Here is a 24,171-nt window from a genome sequence, read left to right as displayed (position 1 = left end):
CTTCATCCTCCTCCTCATCCCCGACTTCATCCTCCTCCTCATCCCCAACTTCATCCTTCTCATCCCCGACTTCATCCTCCTCCTCCTCATCCCCAACTTCATCCTTCTCATCCCTAACTTCATCCTCATCCCCCTCCTTTACTTCATCCTCCTCCTCATCCCCGACCACATCCTCCTCCTCATCCCCGACTTCATCCTCCTCCTCCTCCTCATCCCTGACTTCATCCTCCTCCTCCTCGACTTCATCCTCCTCTTCATCCTCCTCCTCCTCCTCGACTTCATCCTCCTCTTCATCCTCATCCCCGACTTCATCCTTCTCATCCCTAACTTCATCCTCATCCCCCTCCTTTACTTCATCCTCCTCCTCATCCCCGACCACATCCTCCTCCTCATCCCCGACCACATCCTCCTCCTCATCCCCGACTTCATCCTCCTCCTCATCCCTGACTTCATCCTCCTCCTCATCCCCAACTTCATCCTCCTCATCCCCGACTTCATCCTTCTCATCCCCGACTTCATCCTCCTCCTCCTCATCCCCAACTTCATCCTTCTCATCCCTAACTTCATCCTCATCCCCCTCCTTTACTTCATCCCCGACCACATCCTCCTCCTCATCCCCGACCACATCCTCCTCCTCATCCCCGACTTCATCCTCCTCATACCCGACTTCATCCCCCTCCTTTACTTCATCCTCCTCCTCATCCCCGACTTCATCCCCCTCCTTTACTTCATCCTCCTCCTCATCCCCGACTTCATCCTCCTCCTCCTCATCCCCGACTTCATCCTCCTCCTCATCCCCGACTTCATCCCCCTCCTTTACTTCATCCTCCTCCTCATCCCCGACCACATCCTCCTCCTCATCCCCGACTTCATCCTCCTCCTCCTCATCCCCGACTTCATCCTCATCTTTTACTTCATCCTCCTCCTCCTCATCCCCGACTTCATCCTCCTCCTCCTCATCCCCGACTTCATCCTCCTCCTCCTCATCCCCGACTTCATCCTCCTCCTCATCCCCGACCACATCCTCCTCCTCATCCCCGACTTCATCCTCCTCATCCCCGACTTCATCCTCCTCCTCATCCCCGACTTCATCCTCCTCCTCATCCCCAACTTCATCCTTCTCATCCCCGACTTCATCCTCCTCCTCCTCATCCCCAACTTCATCCTTCTCATCCCTAACTTCATCCTCATCCCCCTCCTTTACTTCATCCTCCTCCTCATCCCCGACCACATCCTCCTCCTCATCCCCGACTTCATCCTCCTCCTCCTCCTCATCCCTGACTTCATCCTCCTCCTCCTCGACTTCATCCTCCTCTTCATCCTCCTCCTCCTCCTCGACTTCATCCTCCTCTTCATCCTCATCCCCGACTTCATCCTTCTCATCCCTAACTTCATCCTCATCCCCCTCCTTTACTTCATCCTCCTCCTCATCCCCGACCACATCCTCCTCCTCATCCCCGACCACATCCTCCTCCTCATCCCCGACTTCATCCTCCTCCTCATCCCCGACTTCATCCTCCTCCTCATCCCCGACTTCATCCCCCTCCTTTACTTCATCCTCCTCCTCATCCCCGACTTCATCCTCCTCCTCCTCATCCCCGACTTCATCCTCCTCCTCATCCCCGACTTCATCCCCCTCCTTTACTTCATCCTCCTCATCCCCGACCACATCCTCCTCCTCATCCCCGACTTCATCCTCCTCCTCATCCCCGACCACATCCTCCTCCTCATCCCCGACTTCATCCTCCTCCTCATCCCCGACTTCATCCTCCTCCTCATCCCCGACTTCATCCTCATCTTTTACTTCATCCTCCTCCTCCTCATCCCCGACTTCATCCTCCTCCTCCTCATCCCCGACTTCATCCTCCTCCTCATCCCCGACTTCATCCTCCTCCTCATCCCCGACTTCATCCTCCTCCTCATCCCCGACTTCATCCCCGACTTCATCCTCCTCCTCATCCCCGACCACATCCTCCTCCTCATCCCCGACTTCATCCTCCTCCTCATCCCCGACTTCATCCTCCTCCTCATCCCTGACTTCATCCTCCTCCTCCTCGACTTCATCCTCCTCTTCATCCTCCTCCTCCTCCTCGACTTCATCCTCCTCTTCATCCTCATCCCCGACTTCATCCTTCTCATCCCTAACTTCATCCTCATCCCCCTCCTTTACTTCATCCTCCTCCTCATCCCCGACCACATCCTCCTCCTCATCCCCGACTTCATCCTCCTCCTCATCCCCGACTTCATCCTCCTCCTCATCCCCGACTTCATCCTCCTCCTCATCCCCGACTTCATCCTCCTCCTCATCCCCGACTTCATCCTCATCCCCATCCCTGACTTCATCCTCCTCCTCATCCCCGACCACATCCTCCTCCTCATCCCCGACCACATCCTCCTCCTCATCCCCGACTTCATCCTCCTCATCCCCGACTTCATCCTCCTCATCCCCGACTTCATCCTCCTCCTCCTTTACTTCATCCTCCTCCTCATCCCCGACTTCATCCTCCTCATCCCTGACTTCATCCTCCTCCTCATCCCTGACTTCATCCTCCTCCTCATCCCCGACTTCATCCTCATCCTTTACTTCATCCTCCTCATCCCCGACTTCATCCTCCTCATCCCCGACTTCATCCTCCTCCTCCTCATCCCCGACTTCATCCTCCTCCTCATCCCCGACTTCATCCTTCTCATCCCTAACTTCATCCTCATCCCCCTCCTTTACTTCATCCTCCTCCTCATCCCCGACCACATCCTCCTCCTCATCCCCGACTTCATCCTCCTCCTCATCCACGACTTCATCCTCCTCCTCATCCCCGACTTCATCCTCATCCTTTACTTCATCCTCCTCCTCATCCCGACTTCATCCTCCTCCTCCTCATCCCCGACTTCATCCTCATCCCTAACTTTATCCTCATCCCCCTCCTTTACTTCATCCTCCTCCTCATCCCCCTCCTCATCCCCGACTTCATCCTCCTCCTCATCCCCGACTTCATCCTCATCCCCGACTTCATCCTCATCCCCGACTTCATCCTCATCCCCGACTTCATCCTCCTCCTCATCCCCGACTTCATCCTCCTCCTCATCCCCGACTTCATCCTCCTCCTCATCCCCGACTTCATCCTCCTCCTCATCCCCGACTTCATCCTCCTCTGTAGTGTATGAGTGTCCCCCCCCTTCTCTCTGAGTGGATTGTCTTCTCTCCCGCATGGGGTCCCCTGTACAGGAATATTGGGGACACCCCCTCCCCCCTCTCTGTCCCCTTCCCCCTTCTAAGATCTGTTTTCCTCCTCTGTCAGGTGAGTGAAGGAGCGCCATGAGCTGGGACCGGCAGGTGGGCTCCGTCCTGACCGCCATGGACGACAACGTGGCGAAGATCAAGGTAAGAAGAACGATCCGCTCTATTCTGGGGGTCCGGCGCCCTCCCCCCTCCATCCTTGGGGTCCGGCGCCCTCCCCCCTCCATCCTTGGGTTCCGGCGCCCTCCCCCCTCCATCCTTGGGTTCCGGCGCCCTCCCCCCTCCATCCTTGGGTTCCGGCGCCCTCCCCCCTCCATCCTTGGGGTCCGGCGCCCTCCCCCCTCCATCCTGGGGGTTCGGCGCCCTCCATCCTGGGGGTCCGGTGCCCTCCCCCCTCCATCCTGGGAGTCCGGCATCCTCCCCCCTCCGTCTTGGGGGTCCGGCATCCTCCCCCCTCCGTCCTGGGAGTCCGGCATCCTCCCCCCTCCGTCCTGGGGGTCCGGTGCCCTCCCCCCTCCATCCTGGGAGTCCGGCATCCTCCCCCCTCCGTCCTGGGGGTCCGGCATCCTCCCCCCTCCGTCCTGGGGGTCCGGCATCCTCCCCCCTCCGTCCTGGGGGTCCGGCATCCTCCCCCCTCCGTCCTGGGGGTCCGGCATCCTCCCCCCTCCGTCCTGGGGGTCCGGCATCCTCCCCCCTCCATCCTGGGAGTCCGGCATCCTCCCCCCTCCATCCTGGGAGTCCGGCATCCTCCCCCCTCCGTCCTGGGGGTCCGGCGCCCTCCCCCCTCCATCCTGGGGGTCAGCCCCAGTCCCCCTTTCTTCATTGAAGTCCATCCCCTCCTGTCTCCAACCTGGGGGTCCGCCCCCCCTCCATCCTTGGGTTCCACTGCCCTCCCTCTCCATCTTAGGGGTCCACTGCCCTCCCCCTTCCATCCTCAGGGTCAGCCCCCCTCTCTCTCTCCTCTCGGGTGTTCGCCCCCCTCCAGCACCCTCCATTATAGGCATGCACACATGTAACACCTCCTCCCCTATGGGGGTTTATGGATGTAACACCCCTTCCTCTTCATCATGGGAGTCCATGGCTGCACATCTCCATCCCCCCCCCCCCCCCCCACACCGCCACCACCTTTTGCTCCATCCGGGGGGTCCCCGGTTGATTTTTTTAAAAAAATTTTTGTTTCGTTTTTGGGGTCTTTATGATTAATTTGGCTCTTCTTCCTCATTGCAGGACAGACTGTACAGCCGGGCGGAGCTCAGCAAAGGTAAGTCACCCTGTAGATGGGGCTCATACTGTGAGTGGCGGCGGTGTCCTTCTGTGTGAGTGGCTGTAGAAGAGACACAAGATGTGCCGTTATTTTCCCAGTATGAAGTCCTTCCGTGTGCCTCTCTGATACTGCTTCCACCTCCTTACTGGGGTCCAACCCACCATCCCCCTCATTCAATGAGGGCGGCCATACTGACCACTGAGTCGCTCTTATTGGAGGAGGGCAGTTAGTGGGTTAGTTGTGGAAGGTCTCTGGTATTAAAGTGAAACTAGACCCAGAGTAGAGCACAGAAGAGGCACCTTGTGTGTTCGCTCTTCAGCGTGATCTTCACTTTGAAGGGAATCAGAGGTCCCTGTAAGGACCCAGTGGGGGGTTCGGATTGAATGAGGAGACCTCTTTCTATAGGTTTTATGTCGGTTATTGTTGGAGGTCGGAGGTTTTATGGCGGTTATTGTTGGGGATTGGAGGCTTTATGTCAGTTATTGATCCAAGGCTTTATGTCGGTTATTGTTGGGGATCCAAGGCTTTATGTCGGTTATTGTTGGGGATCTGAGGCTTTATGTCAGTTATTGATCCAAGGCTTTATGTTGGTTATTGTTGGGGATCGGAGGCTTTATGTCGGTTATTGTTGGGGATCAGAGGCTTTATGTCAGTTATTGATCCAAGGCTTTATGTTGGTTATTGTTGGGGATCGGAGGCTTTATGTCAGTTATTGTTGGAGGTTTTATGACGGTGATTGTTGGAGATCGGAGGTTTTATGGCAGTTATTGTTTGAGATCAGAGGTTTAATGTTGATTATTGTTGGAGGTGGGAGGCTTTATGCCGGTTATTGTTGGAGGTTTTATGATGGTGATTGTTGGAGGTCGGAGGTTTTATGGCTGTTATTGTTGGAGGTCGGAGGTTTTATGGCAGTTATTGTTGGAGATCTGAGGTTTTATGTTGATTATTGTTGGAGGTGGGAGGCTTTATGGCGGTTATTGTTGGAGGTCAGAGGTTTTATGGCGGTTATTGTTGGAGAATTACTTCTATTGTTCTCAGTTTTCAGATCATTTTTCTTCTTTTCTGTTTATAGGAAATTATCGATTTGATTCGCCACAGTTACTGCGACCTTTGTACGAGGACACATCCCCTAAACCCGCCTCTCTCTGTGTACCGCCCACATACAGCTCAGAACCAGTGGTCTCCTCAGAAGACATGGTGACCTTGAGCAGCCAGCTGCTGTCCCAAGCCAAGGTACATATGACCAACCCTTCTGTTATAAACGACATGCATTGGACATGGGGGGTTAGGTGGTATGAGGAGGTCAGGAAGGGTTAGGAGGTATGAGGAGGTCAGGAAGGGTTAGGTGGTATGAGGAGGTCAGGAAGGGTTAGGAGGTATGAGGAGGTCAGGAAGGGTTAGGTGGTATGAGGAGGTCAGGAAGGGTTAGGAGGTATGAGGAGGTCAGGAAGGGTTAGGTGGTATGAGGAGGTCAGGAAGGGTTAGGTGGTATCAGAGGAGGTCAGGAAGGGTTAGGTGGTATGAGGAGGTCAGGAAGGGTGAGGTGGTATGAGGAGGTCAGGAAGGGTTAGGTGGTATGAGGAGGTCAGGAAGGGTTAGGTGGTATGAGGAGGTCAGGAAGGGTTAGGTGGTATGAGGAGGTCAGGAAGGGTTAGGTGGTATGAGGTGGTCAGGAAGGGTTAGGTGGTATGAGGAGGTCAGGAAGGGTTAGGTGGTATGAGGTGGTCAGGAAGGGTTAGGTGGTATGAGGAGGTCAGGAAGGGTTAGGTGGTATGAGGTGGTCAGGAAGGGTTAGGTGGTATGGGGAGGTCAGAGAGGGTTAGGTGGTATGAGGTGGTCAGAAAGGTTGGGTGCTACGAGGAGGTCAGAGAGGGTTAGGGGTTTGGAGGTCAAGAAGGTGGTACGAAGAGGTCAGGAAGGGTTAGGTGGTATGAGGAGGTCAGGAAGGGTTAGGTGGTATGAGGAGGTCAGGAAGGGTTAGGTGGTATGAGGAGGTCAGGAAGGGTTAGGTGGTATGGGGAGGTCAGGAAGGGTTAGGTGGTATGGGGAGGTCAGGAAGGGTTAGGTGGTATGAGGTGGTCAGGAAGGGTTAGGTGGTATGAGGTGGTCAGGAAGGGTTAGGTGGTATGATGTGGTCAGGAAGGGTTAGGTGGTATGGGGAGGTCAGGAAGGGTTAGGTGGTATGATGTGGTCAGGAAGGGTTAGGTGGTATGAGGTGGTCAGGAAGGGTTAGGTGGTATGGGGAGGTTAGGAAGGGTTAGGTGGTATGATGTGGTCAGGAAGGGTTAGGTGGTATGTGGAGGTCAGGAAGGGTTAGGTGGTATGGGGAGGTCAGGAAGGGTTAGGTGGGGTGGGGAGGTCAAGAAGGGTTAGGTGGTATGAGGAGGTCAGGAAGGGTTAGGTGGTATGAGGAGGTCAGAGAGGGTTAGGTGGTATGAGGTGGTCAGAGAGGGTTAGGTGGTATGAGGTGGTCAGGAAGGTTGGGTGCTATGAGGAGGTCAGAGAGGGTTAGGGGTGTGGAGGTCAAGAAGGTGGTATGGGGAGGTGAGGAAGGGTTAGGTGGTATGAGGAGGTCAGGAAGGGTTAGGTGGTGTGAGGAGGTCAGGAAGGGTTAGGTGGTGTGAGGAGGTCAGGAAGGGTTAGGTGGTGTGAGGAGGTGAGGAAGGTTGGGTGCTATGAGGAGGTGAGGAAGGGTTAGGTGTGGGAAAGTCAGAAAGGGTTAGGGGAGGTTGGGAGGTTTAGGTGAGAGGAGGTCAGGGAGGTTGAAACAAACATAGAGAAGTGACGGCAGAAAAAGACCGAGTAGTCCATCGAGTCTCTCAATTTTTTTTTATTACTTTTAGTTAGGGGTTTGGCGCTTAGGTGTTGGGAGGTTAGGTGTTGGGGTAATGGTTTGGTGTGGTTAGGAGTTGGGAGGTTAGGTGTGGGGGGGTTAGGTTTGGTGTGGTTAGGTGTGGGAAGGTCTCTTATTTTACTTCCACCCTGGAGGTGGATCCAGTGATCTGGGTGGTGCAGAGTGAAGTGTAATAAGAGGACATGGACTCCTGGGTCCGGTGCCCTGGGAGGGACAAAACTCATAACAGTCTGTGAATGTGTGCTTGTAGACATTCATGCCATCCTCCTGCCCCCCCCCCCTCCCTTCTGATGTTTTAATACTTTGGGTCACTAAGCTGGAAAAAGCGCGGTCCTGGTTAGCAGCTTAGAATGTTGTCCCGTTGGCTCTGTATGACTGCCAGGCAAGTAGCATTTTTATAAGGTGCCCAGCAGTGGCTGAGATCTCCTATAGTAGGTTGTTTCTCAGTGTTGGTCTTCATTGTAGTCCTTCTCCCCCCAGATGATCACCTCTCTGCACCAGGCGATCGGACGTCTAGAACGAGACCGCGACCACCATCTGCAGAGGATACAGAGCCTGGAAGGTGAGAGGTTGGGATCTGTGCTGTGATTGGTGTAATTCAGAGACGGTCATGCTGTGTAAGGAGTCATGTGATAGCAACCAATCAGGGTTTAGCCTTCAATGTGGTCATCTGCAGATCCTCATTGGACATCCTGATACGTGAGATGTGCGTCACCTAATCTCAGTTTATTATGTTGACTCCAATATTTAGTATGCTCCTAATAATTCCTAGCTCTCTTATCGCCTTCTTCCATGCTCACCTCTAGGACTTCCCCAGAGCCTCTCCCATCCACTGGAACTCCCTACCCCAATCTGTCCAACTCTCTCCTTCTCTGTCCACCTTTTAGTTGATCCCTAAAAATAAAATTCATCTCTTCATGGAAGCCGACCCCTCCTCCACCTAACAACTGAACTTTTACTTCATCAATCTACTCACCCTCTCTCAGTTATTACCTTTTTGTTCCACTTGCCCCTCCCTATTAGACTGTTAGTCCTCCGAACCCTATTGTATTGCCACTGCGATGTCTCCCTTTATAGTGTAAAGCACTGTGGACACTACATAGGCTCTGTATAATAGTTTAGTAATAGTGGAAAGAGATCCAGTGGAAGTCGGGGATCCCTCCAGTCCATCAATCACTTGTTCCCACTAACTCCCCATTCCATGCATATTGCAGAGGAGGTGCGCCGGCTGGCCGCTGTGCGGGGAGACGTGACAGAGTCACTGCTGGACAGGAGGGTAGAAGGGCTGAGACAGGAGATGTCATGTGAACTGCGCCACCTACAGGAGATAGTGAGAGAGTCGCCGCGGGTCTCCAGCCCACCTCTGCGATCCACAACCAGCATCCTACAGGAGGTCACTGAGAAGTAAGTCTGGAGCACTCATCAATAGGATGTCAGAGCGTTCCTTATCTCTCTCTCTCTCTCTCTCTCTCTCTCTCTCTCTCTCTCTCTGTCTCTGTCTCTGTCTCTGTCTCTGTCTCTCTCTGTCTCTGTCTCTGTCTCTCTCTCTGTCTCTCTCTCTCTGTCTCTGTCTCTGTCTCTGTCTCTCTCTGTCTCTCTCTCTGTCTCTCATTTCCCCGGTGGTGTCTGCCATGAAATGCGTCCTTCCCGTGCTTTATAACGGCATTGTTGTGTTTTGCAGTAAACGGCTCCTTTGGAAGGAATATGAAAGTCTGCGCAGAGACACCGACTATCTGCACCAGAGATTACGTAAGTGTCGTCTGATGGGTCTCTTGTGCAGGATGTAGCTTGTTGGTGACATGTGCTCTTTATCAGCTGGCTCATCTATTGGTTATTTCTCCCACCAGGGCGGCAAGAGGACGACATACTGCGGCAGATTTCAGAAGGACAAGAGCTGAAAAGAGCGCAAGAAAGGAACGCCTGTGTGAGTGGGGTGCTGCATTCTGGGCCCCTCCCACACCTCTGCTTTCTACCCTTGTGCAGGGGACTGGTCTTGTCTCCGCCCCCGGATGTAGTTTTCTGCTGGCAGTCTGTAGGGGGTGGAGCCTGCTGGGCCCCTCCCACAGCTCTGCTCTACCCTTGTGCAGGGGGACTGGTCTTGTCTCCGCCCCTCCTGTAGTTTTCTGCTGGCAGTCTGTAGGTGGTGGAGCCTGTTAGGCCCCTCCCACAGCTCTGCTCTCTGCACAGGCTATGATGATGTCACTGCTTTTTTTTTTTTTTTTTAGAAAGTAACATCTGGATTTGCAAAGGCATTTGGTGCAGATAAAGTGAATTTATATCCTTTGTAGCTATCAGGGAATGTACCTAAATGAACCATTTGTGTGCCTGGAGTTCAGCTTTAACCTGTTGTCACCTGCGTAACGCATGCACGGCGGCAAAACAATGTGCTTTAATGCTCACACGTCACACATGTGCGCTGCTGATAAATCTGTGCCGAAAACTCACTCACTGCATGCCCCCAGCACAGAGACCAAGCTGTGATCATGTGACCGCTGTGACAGCCAATCACATATGTGATCACATGACTGGTGATTCCCCCCTCCGGGGGTGTTCAGAAGGGACACCGAGGCAGGCAAAAAGGAGTTAATTATGCCTTGTTTCCACTGAGTGGTACGGTTCGGTTCGGAACGGTACACCTTGCGTTTCCACTGCCAATAGTACCCTTTCATGATAGGCATGGTGTAACCGGAAAGAAGTGATCGACGATTCTCTGTCAACCAATCAAAGTTCTGCAGAGTGTAGCTCCACCCTGTTGGTACAGTGCTAATGTGCTTGGTACCCCAACGAAAGGGTCCCATAAAAGTGGTACGGTTCGCAATTAGGGTACCATTCACAATGGAAACGGCAAAAATTGCGTAACGCACCGTACTGTACCGCTCAGTGGAAACGAGCCATTAGTGTATTTCGTCAGCAGACAAACAACTGTGGGATGCCTGCTACTGTTATATTGGAAAGTTTAAAGAGGAGCTCCAGTCAATTGCGAGTTTATTAAAAATCAGCAGCTACAAATCTGTAACTGCTAACTTTTAATAAGTAGCCATTATAAAAAAAAAAAAAAAGCAGCGCTAAGAAATCAATATAGATATTATGAAAAGGTGGATAAACGTAAACGGTGAAATTATTTAATCATCTGTGTGACTTAACACGAACAAATGTGCAGTACATTAAATAAAATTGGCCGGTCTTGACAACATCGCGCGTGCTTTGGCCGGAACTCACGGCTTCCGTTTTACGTATGAGAAACAGTTTGCTGGAATTTGATACAACCTTGCGGTTTTCTTATTTTTTAATTAAGAAAAGAGTGTATTTTTTTTCCAAAAAAATTTGGTTTGTAAGACCGTTGCGCAAATACGGTGTGATATAAAGTATTGCAAGGATCTCCATTTTATTTTCCAGGGTCTCTGCAAAAAAAAATTAAATTAAAATATATGTATAATGTTTGGGGGTTCTAAGTAATTTTCTAGCAAAAAATACACTGATTAAGATTTGTAATAAACAAGTGTCCCCTTTATCCCTGATACATTTGGAGCTGCCGCTGAGCAGCCATCGCCCATTACAGATGCCGGGTTCGCCCATGGCCTTTATGACTATTCTATTTTATGATTTTATGGTCCACGCTATCTGGTAAGAGGTGAATGCTGATTGTTGATGTTTGGTGGCGGAGTTCGTCAATCAACTTTTTTGTTTACACCCTTTTTACTCTTTTTTTGGACATTTTGTATTCATCTTGAAATTACTTTTTATCTTATTTATTATGAGGATTTTTTTGCAAAGTGATTTGTTTGTTTTTTCACTCATTATATAATTGATTGTTTATTATTTTTATGCCATTCAGGCAACAAACTGTCCTGTCTATTTTATTTACTGTACTGCATTTATTTGTGTAATGCTGACCATACACTAGCGGAAAAATTGTTCGAAAATCTGTCATTTGGTTCGTTCTTTTTTTTGTCCAGTTTATGGGCACAAATAGAAAACCGGTTTTAACTTTTCAGAGCCAAAAATTCTGTTGAACGAACAATAAATTAAAAGGTTAATGTTTTTCATCGCCCGAACTCGGTGTATGTGACAAACTGAACGAAAAACTGATTCATTTATGTCCATAGAATGATTTATCGTTCAAAATTTGGTCATTACATGATGGCACGATCGTCTGCTCTCAAGGCCGATTTTACGGTAGTGTATGGCCAGCTTTAGTCACACAGATGAATAAAAAATTGCACATTTTCTGTTTATCCACCTTTTCATAATATCTATATTGACTTCTTAGCGCTGTTTTTTTTTTTTTTTTTTTTTTTTTTTTTTTTATATTGTTTACAGCTGGTATCATAGTCTGTTGAGTAGCTGCTTGTTTTATAATTATTTTTGACCTAGTGCAGATTTATTTTTAATAATTAATAAATAGCCACTCACCGTCCCAGGATCCAGCAATGTGCTCACCCGAGCCGTCCCTTTGCTTGGTCTACTCTCCCCGGCGCCGACCCGTCCCTTTGCTTGGTCTACTCTCCCCGGTGCCAACCCATCCCTTTGCTTGGTCTACTCTCCCTGGCGCCGACCCGTCCCTTTGCTTGTCTACTCTCCCCTGCGCTGACCCGTCCCTTTGCTTGGTCTACTCTCCCCGGTGCCAACCCATCCCTTTGCTTGGTCTACTCTCCCCGGCGCCGACCCGTCCCTTTGCTTGGTCTACTCTCCCCGGTGCCAACCCATCCCTTTGCTTGGTCTACTCTCCCCTTCGCTGACCCGTCCCTTTGCTTGGTCTACTCTCCCAGGTGCCAACCCATCCCTTTGCTTGGTCTACTCTCCCCGGCGCCGACCCGTCCCTTTGCTTGGTCTACTCTCCCCGGTGCCGACCCGTCCCTTTGCTTGGTCTACTCTCCCCGGTGCCGACCCGTCCCTTTTCTTGGTCTGCTCTCCCCGGCGCCGACCCGTCCCTTTGCTTGGTCTACTCTCCCCGGTGCCGACCCCTCCCTTTTGCTTGGTCTACTCTCCCCGGCGCCGACCGTGATACTGTGGGCCTGTGACCTGTCTTAGATGACTGGGGGGAGGGGGAGAAGGTGCATTCTATGCATTAAGATTAAAAAAAACCTTCTGCGTGCAGCAGCCCCCCTAATACCTGAGGTCCATCTAGATCCAGCGATGTTGCACGAGAGAATCGGCTGTCCGGGACTCGCCTCCTCATTGGCTGAGAAAGCAGCGTGGCACCATTGGCTCCCACTGCGGTCAATCAAAGTGAGTGGGCCAATGAGGAGAGAAAGGGGGACGGGCCACGGCTCTGTGTCTGAATGGATACACGGAGCTGTGGCTCGGCTCGGGTGCCCCATAGCAAGCTGCTTGCTGTGGGGGCACTCGAATGGAGGGAGGGGCCAGGAGAGCCAACAGAAGAGGCAAGTGTAACATGTTTGTTATTTTTAACAAAGAAACAAAAAAACGACACTTTAGTATCACTTTAAATTGCACACTTTATTTTTAGTTTCCTTTTGCCATAAATTTACCAGCAGACAAGTGTGCAAAAAAGCAAATGAGGCCACACGCCTCTGACTCATTTGACTCACAATATGGCAGTCCTATGGGTGTAAGACCATACTGTGGGTGAAAAATGATACGTCTGAGTTGGCTCACCTCGCTCTTTTGTTTGCTTTTCTGGTGTTAATAAAGTTTGTTGTAAAAGGAAAAAAAAAACTGATGGGAGGAGACAGATCCCGGAAAGCCAAGCCCCCAAGGCCAGCCGCTGCCTGGAGCGGTGCCATTCATGAGTATTTTGTTGGTTATGTTGTAATATTATGGGTACATTCTGTGCTTGAAAATCTTCAATAATAATTGGTCTGTGTGTTGCGCAGGCTCTGGAGGGGTTACTGAGCACCAATCAGATGCAGACGCAGGAGCTGATCAGAACACGGTCCGACACGCAGAGCGTACAGAGAGATCTACTGCAGATCAGGTAACTGTGTAAAATCACGCTTCACTCTGCATTTCACTTCAAAAATGAAAAATGGGAAATATATTCGATACATTGTGTGCGCGGGAATAGTTAATTGGACCGGCACTTGTGGTGTGGGCAGGGGGATTTTTTTCGTGCCTCTCTTTCACATCAGCTGTCCCAATCAGGTGTCCCCCTTTCATATCAGCTGTTCCTCTTTGCACCAGCTGTCCCCGTCACAGTCCCCCTTTACATCAGGTGTCCCCGTCAGAGTCCCCCTTTACATGAGGTGTCCCCCCTTTGCATCAGCTATCCCCGTCAGGTGTCCCTCCTTTACATCAGGCGTCCCCATCCAGTGTCCCCCCCTTTACATCAGGCGTCCCCGTCAGAGTCCTCCTTTACATCAGGGGTCCCCCCTTTTACATCAGGTGTCCCCCCCCCCTTACATCAGGTGTCCCCCCTTTGCATCAGGCGTCCCCGTCAGAGTCCTCCTTTACATCAGGTGTCCCCCTTTAAATCAGGCGTCCCCGTCAAAGTCCCCTTTTACATCAGGAGTCCCCCCCTTTACATCAGGTGTCCCCATCAGGTACCCCTTTACATCAGGTGTCCCCCCTTTACATCAGCTGCCCCCATCAGGTGTCCTCCCTTACATCAGATGTCCCCATCAGGTGTCCCCATTTACATCAGGTGTCCTCCTTTACATCAGATGTCCCCATCAGGTGTCCCCATTTACATCAGATGTCCCCATCAGGTGTCCCCATTTACATCAGATGTCCCCCATCAGGTGTCCCCATTTACTTCAGGTGTCCCCATCAGAGTCCCTACTTCAGGTGTCCCCATCAGAGTCCCTCCTTACATCAGATGTCCCCCCGTTACATCAGGTGTCCCCCTCTGAGTCCCTCCTTGCATCCGATGTCCCCATCAGGTGTTCCCACCAGAGTCCGCCTTTACATCAGTTGTCACCCCTTCCCCCCTGTACTCATAGCTCTCCTGGAATGAAGACTTCTTCTTTTTCCTCTCCCCAGTCATGGAGAAAGCCTGATCCTCCCTCCAGCATGTGTCTGCAGGGGCTCCCTGTGACTGGAGTGAAATCCTGATCATTCCTGTCAGTGAGAAGGGGCACCAAGAGTGCGCCCTCTTCAACACAGCGCCCAGGGCAGGTGCCCGCTTGGCCCTGCCCCTGTACCGGCCTTGGGTGGAAGTTTCATTAGGAAATGAGATGCGTTTGTAGCTTCTGTCTTCTGCATTGGAAATTAAAAAAAAAAAAAAAAGATGACAAAAGACGGGGATTTGATGATTTCCTGGTTTGTCTGCAGGTCAGCGATTGGAGATCTGAAGGAAGAGGTGAGAATCCTGGAAGGAAAAGTCTCTGTGAGACCCGGCAAGGCAGACAAAGCGGGTGAGTGCAATACGGAAATCACCCCGTTCCCAAATCTGAGGGGGACCCCACACAATGGAAATTACTGTAATAGGTTGGGGGTCAGATAGAAATATACATGAAAAAATATGCTGATGGCCTTTTAAAGGGTGAAATCTGGAGGGCGGAGTCACGTCGACGCTGTACCCAAGTAAAATTGATGTCCTTTCTTTCCCACCAACAGAGCTTTCTTTTGGTATTTGATCACCTGTGCGATTTTTTTTTTTTTTTTTTTTTTTCATAAACAACTTGTGTAAATTAAAAAAAAAAATTGAAATTAATTAATAATAAAAACACAATGTGACAAAAAAGTGCTGATAAGTCCCATATATTGTGCTATCTTCTTTTAAGTAATTCACTCAAAGGAACACCCGTGACTTGTGAGAATATCCACTCCTCCACCGCCATCCGCATGCCCAAACCACTCACCAGATATCTATGACCCCCATTACAGGTAGTCACCACCAGCTTTAAAAAACAATTTTCAGGGCCGTCAGATGAGGTATGTATTCTCAGGATAAGGATGAGGTATGTATTCTCAGGATGAGGATGAGGTATGTATTCTCAGGATGAGGTATGTATTCTCAGGATGAGGATGAGGTATGTATTCTCAGGATGAGGATGAGGTATGTATTCTCAGGATGAGGATGAGGTATGTATTCTCAGGATGAGGATGAGGTATGTATTCTCAGGATGAGGATGAGGTATGTATTCTCAGGATGAGGATGTATGGAAAAGAGGCATCTCATTACGCAGTATTCAGAAACATATTTATTAAAAATAAAATTAAACTTACAATGTAAAAACCTACAGCAAGAACGGGGAAACCTGCGCTTAGGAATGCGTGTTATCTTAAATAAATGGTGAAGATATTTATTAGGCTGCTACTGATAAAAAGGAAAATTCCCTTAAAGTGACCGTATGCAAATGTATGTAATGTATTGGACAACCGACGTGCCAGTGAATGAATACATGCTCAATTCTTATTCCGTTTTTGCACTCATAGTTGTACTGCCAGAGGTAAGTTATCTATCTGTCTCAAAAAAGTGATCTACTGGTGCCCACATAAATCATGTTCAGCCCCAATACATGACCCCTGATGACGTCAGACGTTTGCTGACAAAACGCGTCGGGATACTGACACGCAACATATCACTTCCACTGTGTGGAATGCGGAACGGCGTCCCCTGCTCACAACAAGTTTGAAAGCAGGTTTTTACATTGTATGCAAATGTATCAGCGCTGCTCTAAACTGTGACAAATAGGTGCACTAATGTGATGTAGGGCATAAATCCACTTTCCCTTCCCCACCTTTTTGTTTGTGTGTGTTTTTTTTCTTTGTAGTTTGTCACTTTTCTATCACCTTTTTTCACCTGCACGACTTGTAGGGTGTGGGTCCTAGGGCCCTACCTTGAGTCTTGGGAGGGGGTGGATATGGCCTTTTGGCTTGGTCTGCCCTCTCTCATGGGGTCTCCCTTCGGGGGAGCCCCACTTAGTACTCGGTGGGGGCTGTTTCGGCAGTCCCCCTGAAGAACGGGGTCAGTCTGGTTCCGGCCAGACAGACCGAGTACCTTAAATCCCTGTCAGGAGTCTTGCGCCCCGGGGGATCGAGGTTCGGGTCCTACCTCTTCAGAGGGAAGACCATTTGTTCGCACACCCTGTGCACTTTTTGTGTTCCTCACGTTTGTGTGTGTGCACTTTTTTATGCACCGGGTGAAGTCTTTTGAGTGTGTTTCACACGCTACGGGCTTTTTAAAAAAAAAAAAAAATAAATCCACTACACTGCCCTACACCACATTAGTGCGCTTATTTATCGCAGTTTAGAGCAGCGCTGATACATTTGCATACAATGTAAAAACCTGCTTTCAAACTTGTTGCGAGCAGGGGACGCCGTTCCGCATTCCGACTGCGTTCCACACAGCAGAAGTGACGTGTTGCGTGTCAGTATACCAACGTGTTTCGTCAGCAAACATCTGACGTCATCAGGGGTCATGTATTGGGGCTGAACGTGATTTATGTGGGCACTAGTTGATCACTTTTTTGGGACTGATAGATAACTTACCTCCTGGCAGTACAACTATGAGTGCAAAAACTGAAAACAGAATAAGAGTTGAGCATGTAATCATTCACTGGCACTTCGGTTGTCCAATGCTGGTGAATGTGACACTGGATGAGAAGGTTGCTGACCCGGGTGTTGGCAGTTGAGCTCTAAACTGAACTGATTTTTCATACATCTCCGTTTTGTCCTCTAAGTTCTGGTTCAACCGGACTGAAATACTTCCTATATCGTGAAGCCACTAAACTGTATGTGGTGATTTATTGGTTAACAGAGATTAGACCGCCATGGTAATGTACTATCTATATATATATTATCCTATACTGAGAATGTTACTGTTTCCATATCTACTATGTACTTTGTATACCTTTATCTCAAGCACTTTGTACATTTTACCTTTGAACCTTCAATACTTAAAGCTGAAGTTTAGTGATGTGTTTTTTTTTTTTTTTTATTATTTATGTTTTTTTTAAATATGGAATGCTTCATGAATATGCGTGTCACCCCTGTGCAGGGGCCATGCTAATCCTCTCTATATCGTTCCAATTCTAGTATAGGTTTTCTTTTTTTAATCCGCTCCAGGGAAAGTACTTACAATGAATGAAGTGTCCTATGTGCTGGTGGGTGGCGTGTCCAGTCTAAAACTTCAGTCCTATCCTCCCCGTACTCTACAGAAGCCGTGTTATTTTATACAACAATAAAAAGCACCCTAAAAATAGAGGCGGTGAACCAATTGGCTACATAGACATCGTCAGGGGAAAAAGAGCCTCTTTCCCCTGATGATGTCTGTGTGGAAATGTATGACGTTGGGCTAGGTTTGCTTCGTGACGTCATCACGCCTGCTGATGGACTCACGGCAAAGCTGTTTTTTTTAAATTTGGTGGTCTTTCATCTGCCAAATGCGAGTGATATTTTAACCACTTCTGGACCGGAAGATTTTCCCCCTTAATGACCAGGCCATATTTTGCGATTCGGCACTGCATTACTTTAATGGACAATTGCGCGGTCGTGCGACACTGTACCTAAATAAAATGGATGTCCTTTTTTTCCCACAAATAGAGCTTTCTTTTGGTGGTATTTGATCACCTCTGCAATTTTTATTTTTTGCGCTATAAACAAAAAAAATGCAACAATTCTGAAAAAAAAAAAAAACAATATTTTTCTCTTTCTGCTATATAACATTCTCAATAAAAAAAATGTAAAAATCTAATTTTTTTTTTTTTTTTTTAACATTTTAGGTCAATTTGTTTTCTGCTACATATTTTTGGTTAAAAAATTGCAAGAAGCGTATTTTGACTGCTTTGTGCAAAAGCTATCGCTTCTACTAACTACGGGAAAGATTTGTAATTTTTATTGTGTTTTTTTTTATACTAGTAATGGCGGCGATCTGCAATTTTTAGCAGGACTGCGACATTGCAGCGGACAGATCAGACCCCTAACTGACATTTTTTACACTTTTGGGGGGGGGGGGGGGGCAGGGACATTACTACAGTAATCAGTGCTAGAAATATGCATTGTCACTTTACTAATGACACTGGCAGGGAAGGGGTTAACACTGTGGGTGATCAAGGGGTTAAATGTGAGCCTAGGGGAGTGATTCTAACTGTGGGGGGGGGGGGGGTGGGGCTTGTGAAATGATCATAATGACCTGTGATCCTATATAGAAGGATCACAGGTGCTCTGTGATCATTCCAGAGAGAAGAACGGTCAGCTGTGTTTACAACAGCTGACCGTCCTTCTCTGTTAGCAGGGAGCGATCGCAGGTGTCGGGTGGCAATTGGAGCTGTCTGCATAGTGCATCGGAGTCCCCACTGCCAAGTGGGGGCGGGAGTGCGTCGCTGGCATCGTGCGCTCGCCCCCCGGCTCTGCAGGCACGCGACCGATGTAGCCCTACGTCGGTTTGCGCAGGAGGGCCAGCCTGCCGCAGTATATATGCGGTGGGCGGTCCGGAGCCGGTTAAATCCGCTCCAGGGAGAGTACTTTCAATGAATGAATAGTGTCCAGTGTAAAACTTCAGTCCTATCCTCCCCGTACTCCACAGAGCCGTGTTATTTTGTCCCACAATAAAAAGCACCCTAAAAATAGAGGAGGCGAACCAATCGTCTACATAGACATGGTCAGGGGAAAAGAGCCTCTTTCCCCTGACGATGTCTGTGTGGAGATGTAACACGTTTGGCTAGGTTTGCTACGTGACGTCATCACGCCTGCTGATGGACTGGTTTTTTTTTTTTTCCTAATTTTCCTTGCATGTGATTGGGTATTCACCTATTTTACTAAGCTCTAGAGCAAATGGCCTTGCAGAGTGCACAGTCTATTTGCCTTTAGTAAATCCCCACCCCCCCCCCATTGATTTCACTCATGGATATAATATATTTGTCATAATTTACTCCCATATTTCGAACATTTCATGCATTTTGGGCAGTTGTTAAGATTTTGTTTTATTTAACCACTTGCCGACCGCTAGCAGTACATATACTGTGGCAGATCGGCTCTGTCCCGCGAAATGATATAACTGTACGTCGCTTCGAGGGACCGCTGGTGGAGGCGTGCGCAGATTGACCACAGGGGAAGCCAATCAGCGAGTCCGGCGGCCACGATTGCCACCGGGCACCCACGATCGCTCCCCGTGGAGACAGAACGGTGGTCTGCTGTTGTAGACACAGCAGACCGATGTTCTGTTTGTAATGAACACAGGGATCCTCCTATTTAGGAACATAGGTCTCTGTGTTCATGTAGAAAGCCCAACCCCCACCCAGTTAGAAAGCACCCCCTAGGGATACATTTAACCCTTTGATAACCCACTAGGTTAACCCCTTCCCTGCCAGTGTCATTAGTACAGTAACAGTGCATATTTATAGTACTGATTACTGTAGTAATGTCACTGGTCCCCCCAGAAGTGTCAAAAATGTCAGTTAGGGGTCCAATCTGTCCGCCGCAATGTCGCAGTCCCCCTAAAAATCGCTGATCGCCGCCATTACTAGTAAAAAATAAATAAATGAGAATGGCATAAATCTTTCCCCTAGTTTCTTAGACGTGATAACTTTTGCGCAAACCAATCATAACACGCTTATTGCAATTTTTTTATTACCAAAAATATGTAGTAGAATACAAAAAGTGTCAGTTAGGGGTCCGATTTGTCTGCCGCAATGTCGCAGTCCCGCTAAAATTCACCGCTATTACTAGTAAAAAAGAAAATCAATAAATAAAAATGACATAAATCTTTCCTGTAGTTTGTAGACGCAATAACTTTTGCGCAAACCAATCAAGACACGCCTATTGCTATTTTTTTATTACCAAAAATATATAGTAGAATACAAATCATCTCCCCCCCCAAAAGTGTCAAAAATGTCAGTTCGAGGTCCGATCTGTCCACCGCAATGTCGCAGTTCCACAAAAAAAAAAAATCGCTTATTGCCGCTATTACTGGTAAAAAAAAAAAAAAAAATGCCATAAATCTTTGTAGACGCGATAACTTTTGCGCAAACCAATCAAACTACGCTTATTGACATTTTATTTTTATTTTTTACCAAAAATATGTAGCAGAATAAAAATTGGCCTAAAACGATGAAAAAATTAGATTTTTACATTTTTTTTTTTTTTTTTTTTTTTATTATTGGGAATATTATATAGCAGAAAGTGAAAAAATATATATATATTTTTTCAGAATTGTTGCTCTTTCTTTTTTTTTTTGTTTATAGCGCAAAAAATAAAAACCGCACAGGTGATCAAATATCGCCAAAAGAAAGCTGTGTTTGTGGGGAAAAAAAAGGGACATCAATTTTATTCGCACGACCGCGCAATTGTTAAATTAACGCAGTGGTGAATCGCAAAAGTATGGCCTGGTCATTAAGAGGGGGGGGGGGGGGTGGTCCAGAAGTGGTTAAAGAGAGAGCGCACCTACTTTTTTCTTTATGTATTTGTGGTCCGGTATTCGGATGTGCTGCTGTTTTATCTCTTTTATGATTGAAGCGCAGGGATCTTTTTTAGGCATTTATATCCCTTTTCATCGTAAGGACCGTTCCTGGTGCTGATTTAAAAATAAATAAATAAATAAAATTAATTAAATTATAAAAAAAAAAAAAATTAAATAAAAAAAAAAAAAAAAAGTGTCACTAAACCTGATCTACATATACAATAGAAAGATATTTTGCAATATTTTTGGATTTGGGATGTGGTAAAAGTCGACAGAGAAATTCTTATAGTGTAGAACCCGGCCATTGTGTACAGAACATCGAACAATAAAGTTAAAAAAAAAAAAAAAAAAGTGTTGTCTTATACAGTGACATCATCTCTCCGTTTTATCTACAGGACGGCCCAGATCTGCCAGGAAGCCGGTCAGCAAATCACCATCGCTGTCCTCGCTGGAAGACGCCCAATCACAGCTCAGCCTGGGTGACATTAGCTCTGAGGACACGTCCTACAGTCTCAGTGTCCCCACAGTCTCTAGAGGTATCTGCTCAGCCCTATACCTGTATGAATGAGACCCAGAGTTGCCCCCCCCCCCCCTGAATCGCCCAGTTCTGCTTTGTCTCGTTTCACTCCCTTGTAAAGAAAGGCAGAGTTTAGGTTCACACCGGCCCATAGACTGAATGGTGATCTGCAGTGGATCGTCTTTCAGAGTGCAGCTAAGTGTTTGTGGCTTGGCCCTATTGACTTGAAAGGCCAGGATTGACTGGCGGTGCCATCTATTGGCAACAGTGTATTCTAGGCATTATTAGTGGCTTGCGCCCTAGCAACGTAGGACTGTAGGCAATATTAATGGTTTGCGCCCTAGCAGCAAAGAATTCTAGGGAGCATTAGTGGCTTGCGCCCTAGCAACGGAGGACTGTAGGCAATATTAGTGGTTTGCGCCCTAGCAACAGAGGATTCTAGGCATTATTAGTGGCCTGCACCCTAGCAACGGAGAATTCTAGGCATTATTAGTGGGCTGCGCCCTAGCAATGGATAATTCTAGGCATTATTAGTGGCTTGCGCCCTAGCAACAGAGGATTCTATGCAGCATTAGTGGCCTGCGCCCTAGCAGCGGAGGATTCTAGGCAGCATTAGTGGCCTGTGCCCTAGCACCAGAGAATTCTAGGAAGTATTAATGGCTTGCGCCCTAGCAACGGAGGACTGTAGGCAATATTAGTGGTTTGCGCCCTAGCAACGGAGGATTCTAGGCATTATTAGTGGTTTGCGCCCTAGCAATGGAGGACTGTAGGCAATATTAATGGTTTGCGCCCTAGCAGCAAAGAATTCTAGGGAGCATTAGTGGCTTGCGCCCTAGCAACGGAGGACTGTAGGCAATATTAGTGGTTTGCGCCCTATCAACAGAGGATTCTAGGCATTATTAGTGGCCTGCGCCCTAGCAACCGAGAATTCTAGGCATTATTAGTGGGCTGCGCCCTAGCAATGGACAATTCTAGGCATTATTAGTGGCTTGCGCCCTAGCAACAGAGGATTCTAGGCAGCATTAGTGGCCTGCGCCCTAGCAGCGGAGGATTCTAGGCAGCATTAGTAGCCTGTGCCCTAGCACCAGAGAATTCTAGGCAGTATTAGTGGCTTGCGCACTAGCAGTGGAGGAGTCTAGGCAGTATTAGTGGCTTGCGCCCTAGCAATGAAGGTTTCTAGGCATTATAAGGTGGCTTGCGCCCTAGCAATGGAGGATTCTAGGCAGTATTAGTGGCTTGCGCCCTAGCAATGAAGGTTTCTAGGCTTTATAAGGTGGCTTCCACCCTAGCAACTGAGGATTCTAGGCAGTATTAGTGGCTTGCGCCCTAGCAACGGAGGATTCTAGGCAGTATTAGTGGCTTGCACCCTAGCAATGGAGGATTCTAGGCATTATTGGCTTGCGCCCTAGCAATGGAGGATTCTAGGCATTATTGGCTTGCGCCCTAGCAACGGAGGATTCTAGGCATTATTAGTGGCTTGCACCCTAGTAGAAGAGGATTCAAGGGAGCATTAGTGGCTTGCACCCTAGCAACGGAAGATTCTAGGCATTATTGGCTTGCGCCCTAGCAACGGAGGATTCTAGGCATTATTAGTGACTTGCACCCTAGCAGAAGAGGATTTAAGGGAGCATTAGTGGCCTGCGCCCTAGCAACGGAGGATTATAAGCAGTAATAGTGTCCTGCACCCTAGCAACAGAGGGATGATTGGTAGATTTCCCTCTGTGTCCCAGCAATGGACGCTAGGTGGCTTTCTGCCTGCATCCTGGCAACGGAGGGAGACTTGGGAGCTTTCTGCCTGCATCCCAGAAAAGAAGGATGCTAGGCAGCTTCCTTAAGAAGCCTTCTGTGTCCTAGCAGCAGGGCCATTGATGCTATACCGCTATATGCATGTAAACATTGCTCGCACATTATATGTGTACAACATTCCAGGAAGGTCCTAGTAATGGAGGATGTTGCGCAGCAATAGCGTCTGCATTCTGGCAATCAAAGGCGTCTAGGTGACTTCATGCCTGCATCCTAGGTTGCTAAGCATTTTTTATAAAGTCGTTTACGTCCTAGCAACAGGGTCATTCATGCTTTAAAACCTGTATGTATTTAAAATGTAAATGTTTCTTGTATGTTACATGTGTGCAGCAGGCAGAGCTTTTTTATTCAGGCTTCTAGACAGTAATAGCGGCTGTGTGCCAGCAATGAAAGGATGCTGGGTGGTTTTAAAGAAGCCGCTTGCATCCTAGCAACAGGGCTATTCTGGTGGTAACCCATGTATTTGCTTGCACACTACACACATATAGAGCACTTTTTTTTTTTTTTTGCACACTGTATTGCCGTATTTTCATACAGCCGTGTGAATGAACCATTTATAGCTTTTTTGCTAATCTTCTTTATATGAACCTAAATATCTCAGAACTTCCAGTTGAAATGTTTTTCCAGGACTGGCTGAATTCTGGGTCGGTTTATTTGTGTGCCCCAGGCATAGTAACATTGTGTAGCTCAGAAAATAATAAAGACCTCATTGGTTGTTATGGGAAGCACCGTGGATACCCGGGGAGCTGATTAAACTCACTGAAAAAAGAAGCTAATCAGTTACCATGGAGACAGCTTGGTGGACGGTACACTGTGTCACTTTGTAACTGCTGATTATCCTGTTTTGTTTGCCTTGCAGGGGTCCGGGATAAATCCAGCAGCGGCCGGAAAACGCACAGCGACCTCAGCAATAGTAATCCCAGCGATGACGACCTGGATGACCTTTCCGACAGCCCGCCGGAGCTTAATTTCAGTGACTTGTGACGCCCTGCCTACGCAGAGGAAGCAATCCTCCAATAAACAATGCAAGGACTGCTAGTTCGAAGAAGGACATTCAATGGTTTTTACAAGAGTTTGTTAGGGGAGGAGGACTGTGGGGGGGAGAAAGCAAACCTGTCACTGCAGAAGACGAGCAACGCTAAGTATATTTTCAGTCCTTTTCTTTTTTTTGGAGTCATCGCCTTAAAAAAAGAAA

At 48.4% G+C, this 24,171-nt stretch overlaps 1 protein-coding gene across 1 annotated transcript; it reads left to right on the top strand.

Moving 5' to 3' along the window:
* Positions 1-3,261: 3,261 nt before the first annotated feature.
* On the top strand, positions 3,262-24,112 carry CCDC159 (coiled-coil domain containing 159). The gene is made up of 11 exons (XM_082266637.1): positions 3,262-3,379; positions 4,463-4,496; positions 5,572-5,732; positions 7,834-7,915; positions 8,568-8,757; positions 9,035-9,102; positions 9,201-9,277; positions 13,191-13,291; positions 14,587-14,669; positions 21,052-21,192; positions 23,836-24,112. The coding sequence occupies exons 1-11, from the start codon at positions 3,314-3,316 to the stop codon at positions 23,958-23,960; spliced, it is 1,128 nt and encodes a 375-aa protein (XP_082122763.1). The 5' UTR covers positions 3,262-3,313; the 3' UTR covers positions 23,961-24,112.
* The last annotated feature ends 59 nt before the right edge of the window (positions 24,113-24,171 follow it).

The sequence above is a fragment of the Pelophylax lessonae genome, assembly GCF_965119305.1.
Source record: "Pelophylax lessonae genome assembly, chromosome: 8".
Taxonomy (NCBI): Eukaryota; Metazoa; Chordata; class Amphibia; order Anura; family Ranidae; genus Pelophylax; species Pelophylax lessonae.
This window is presented reverse-complemented; position numbering and strand designations above follow the sequence as displayed.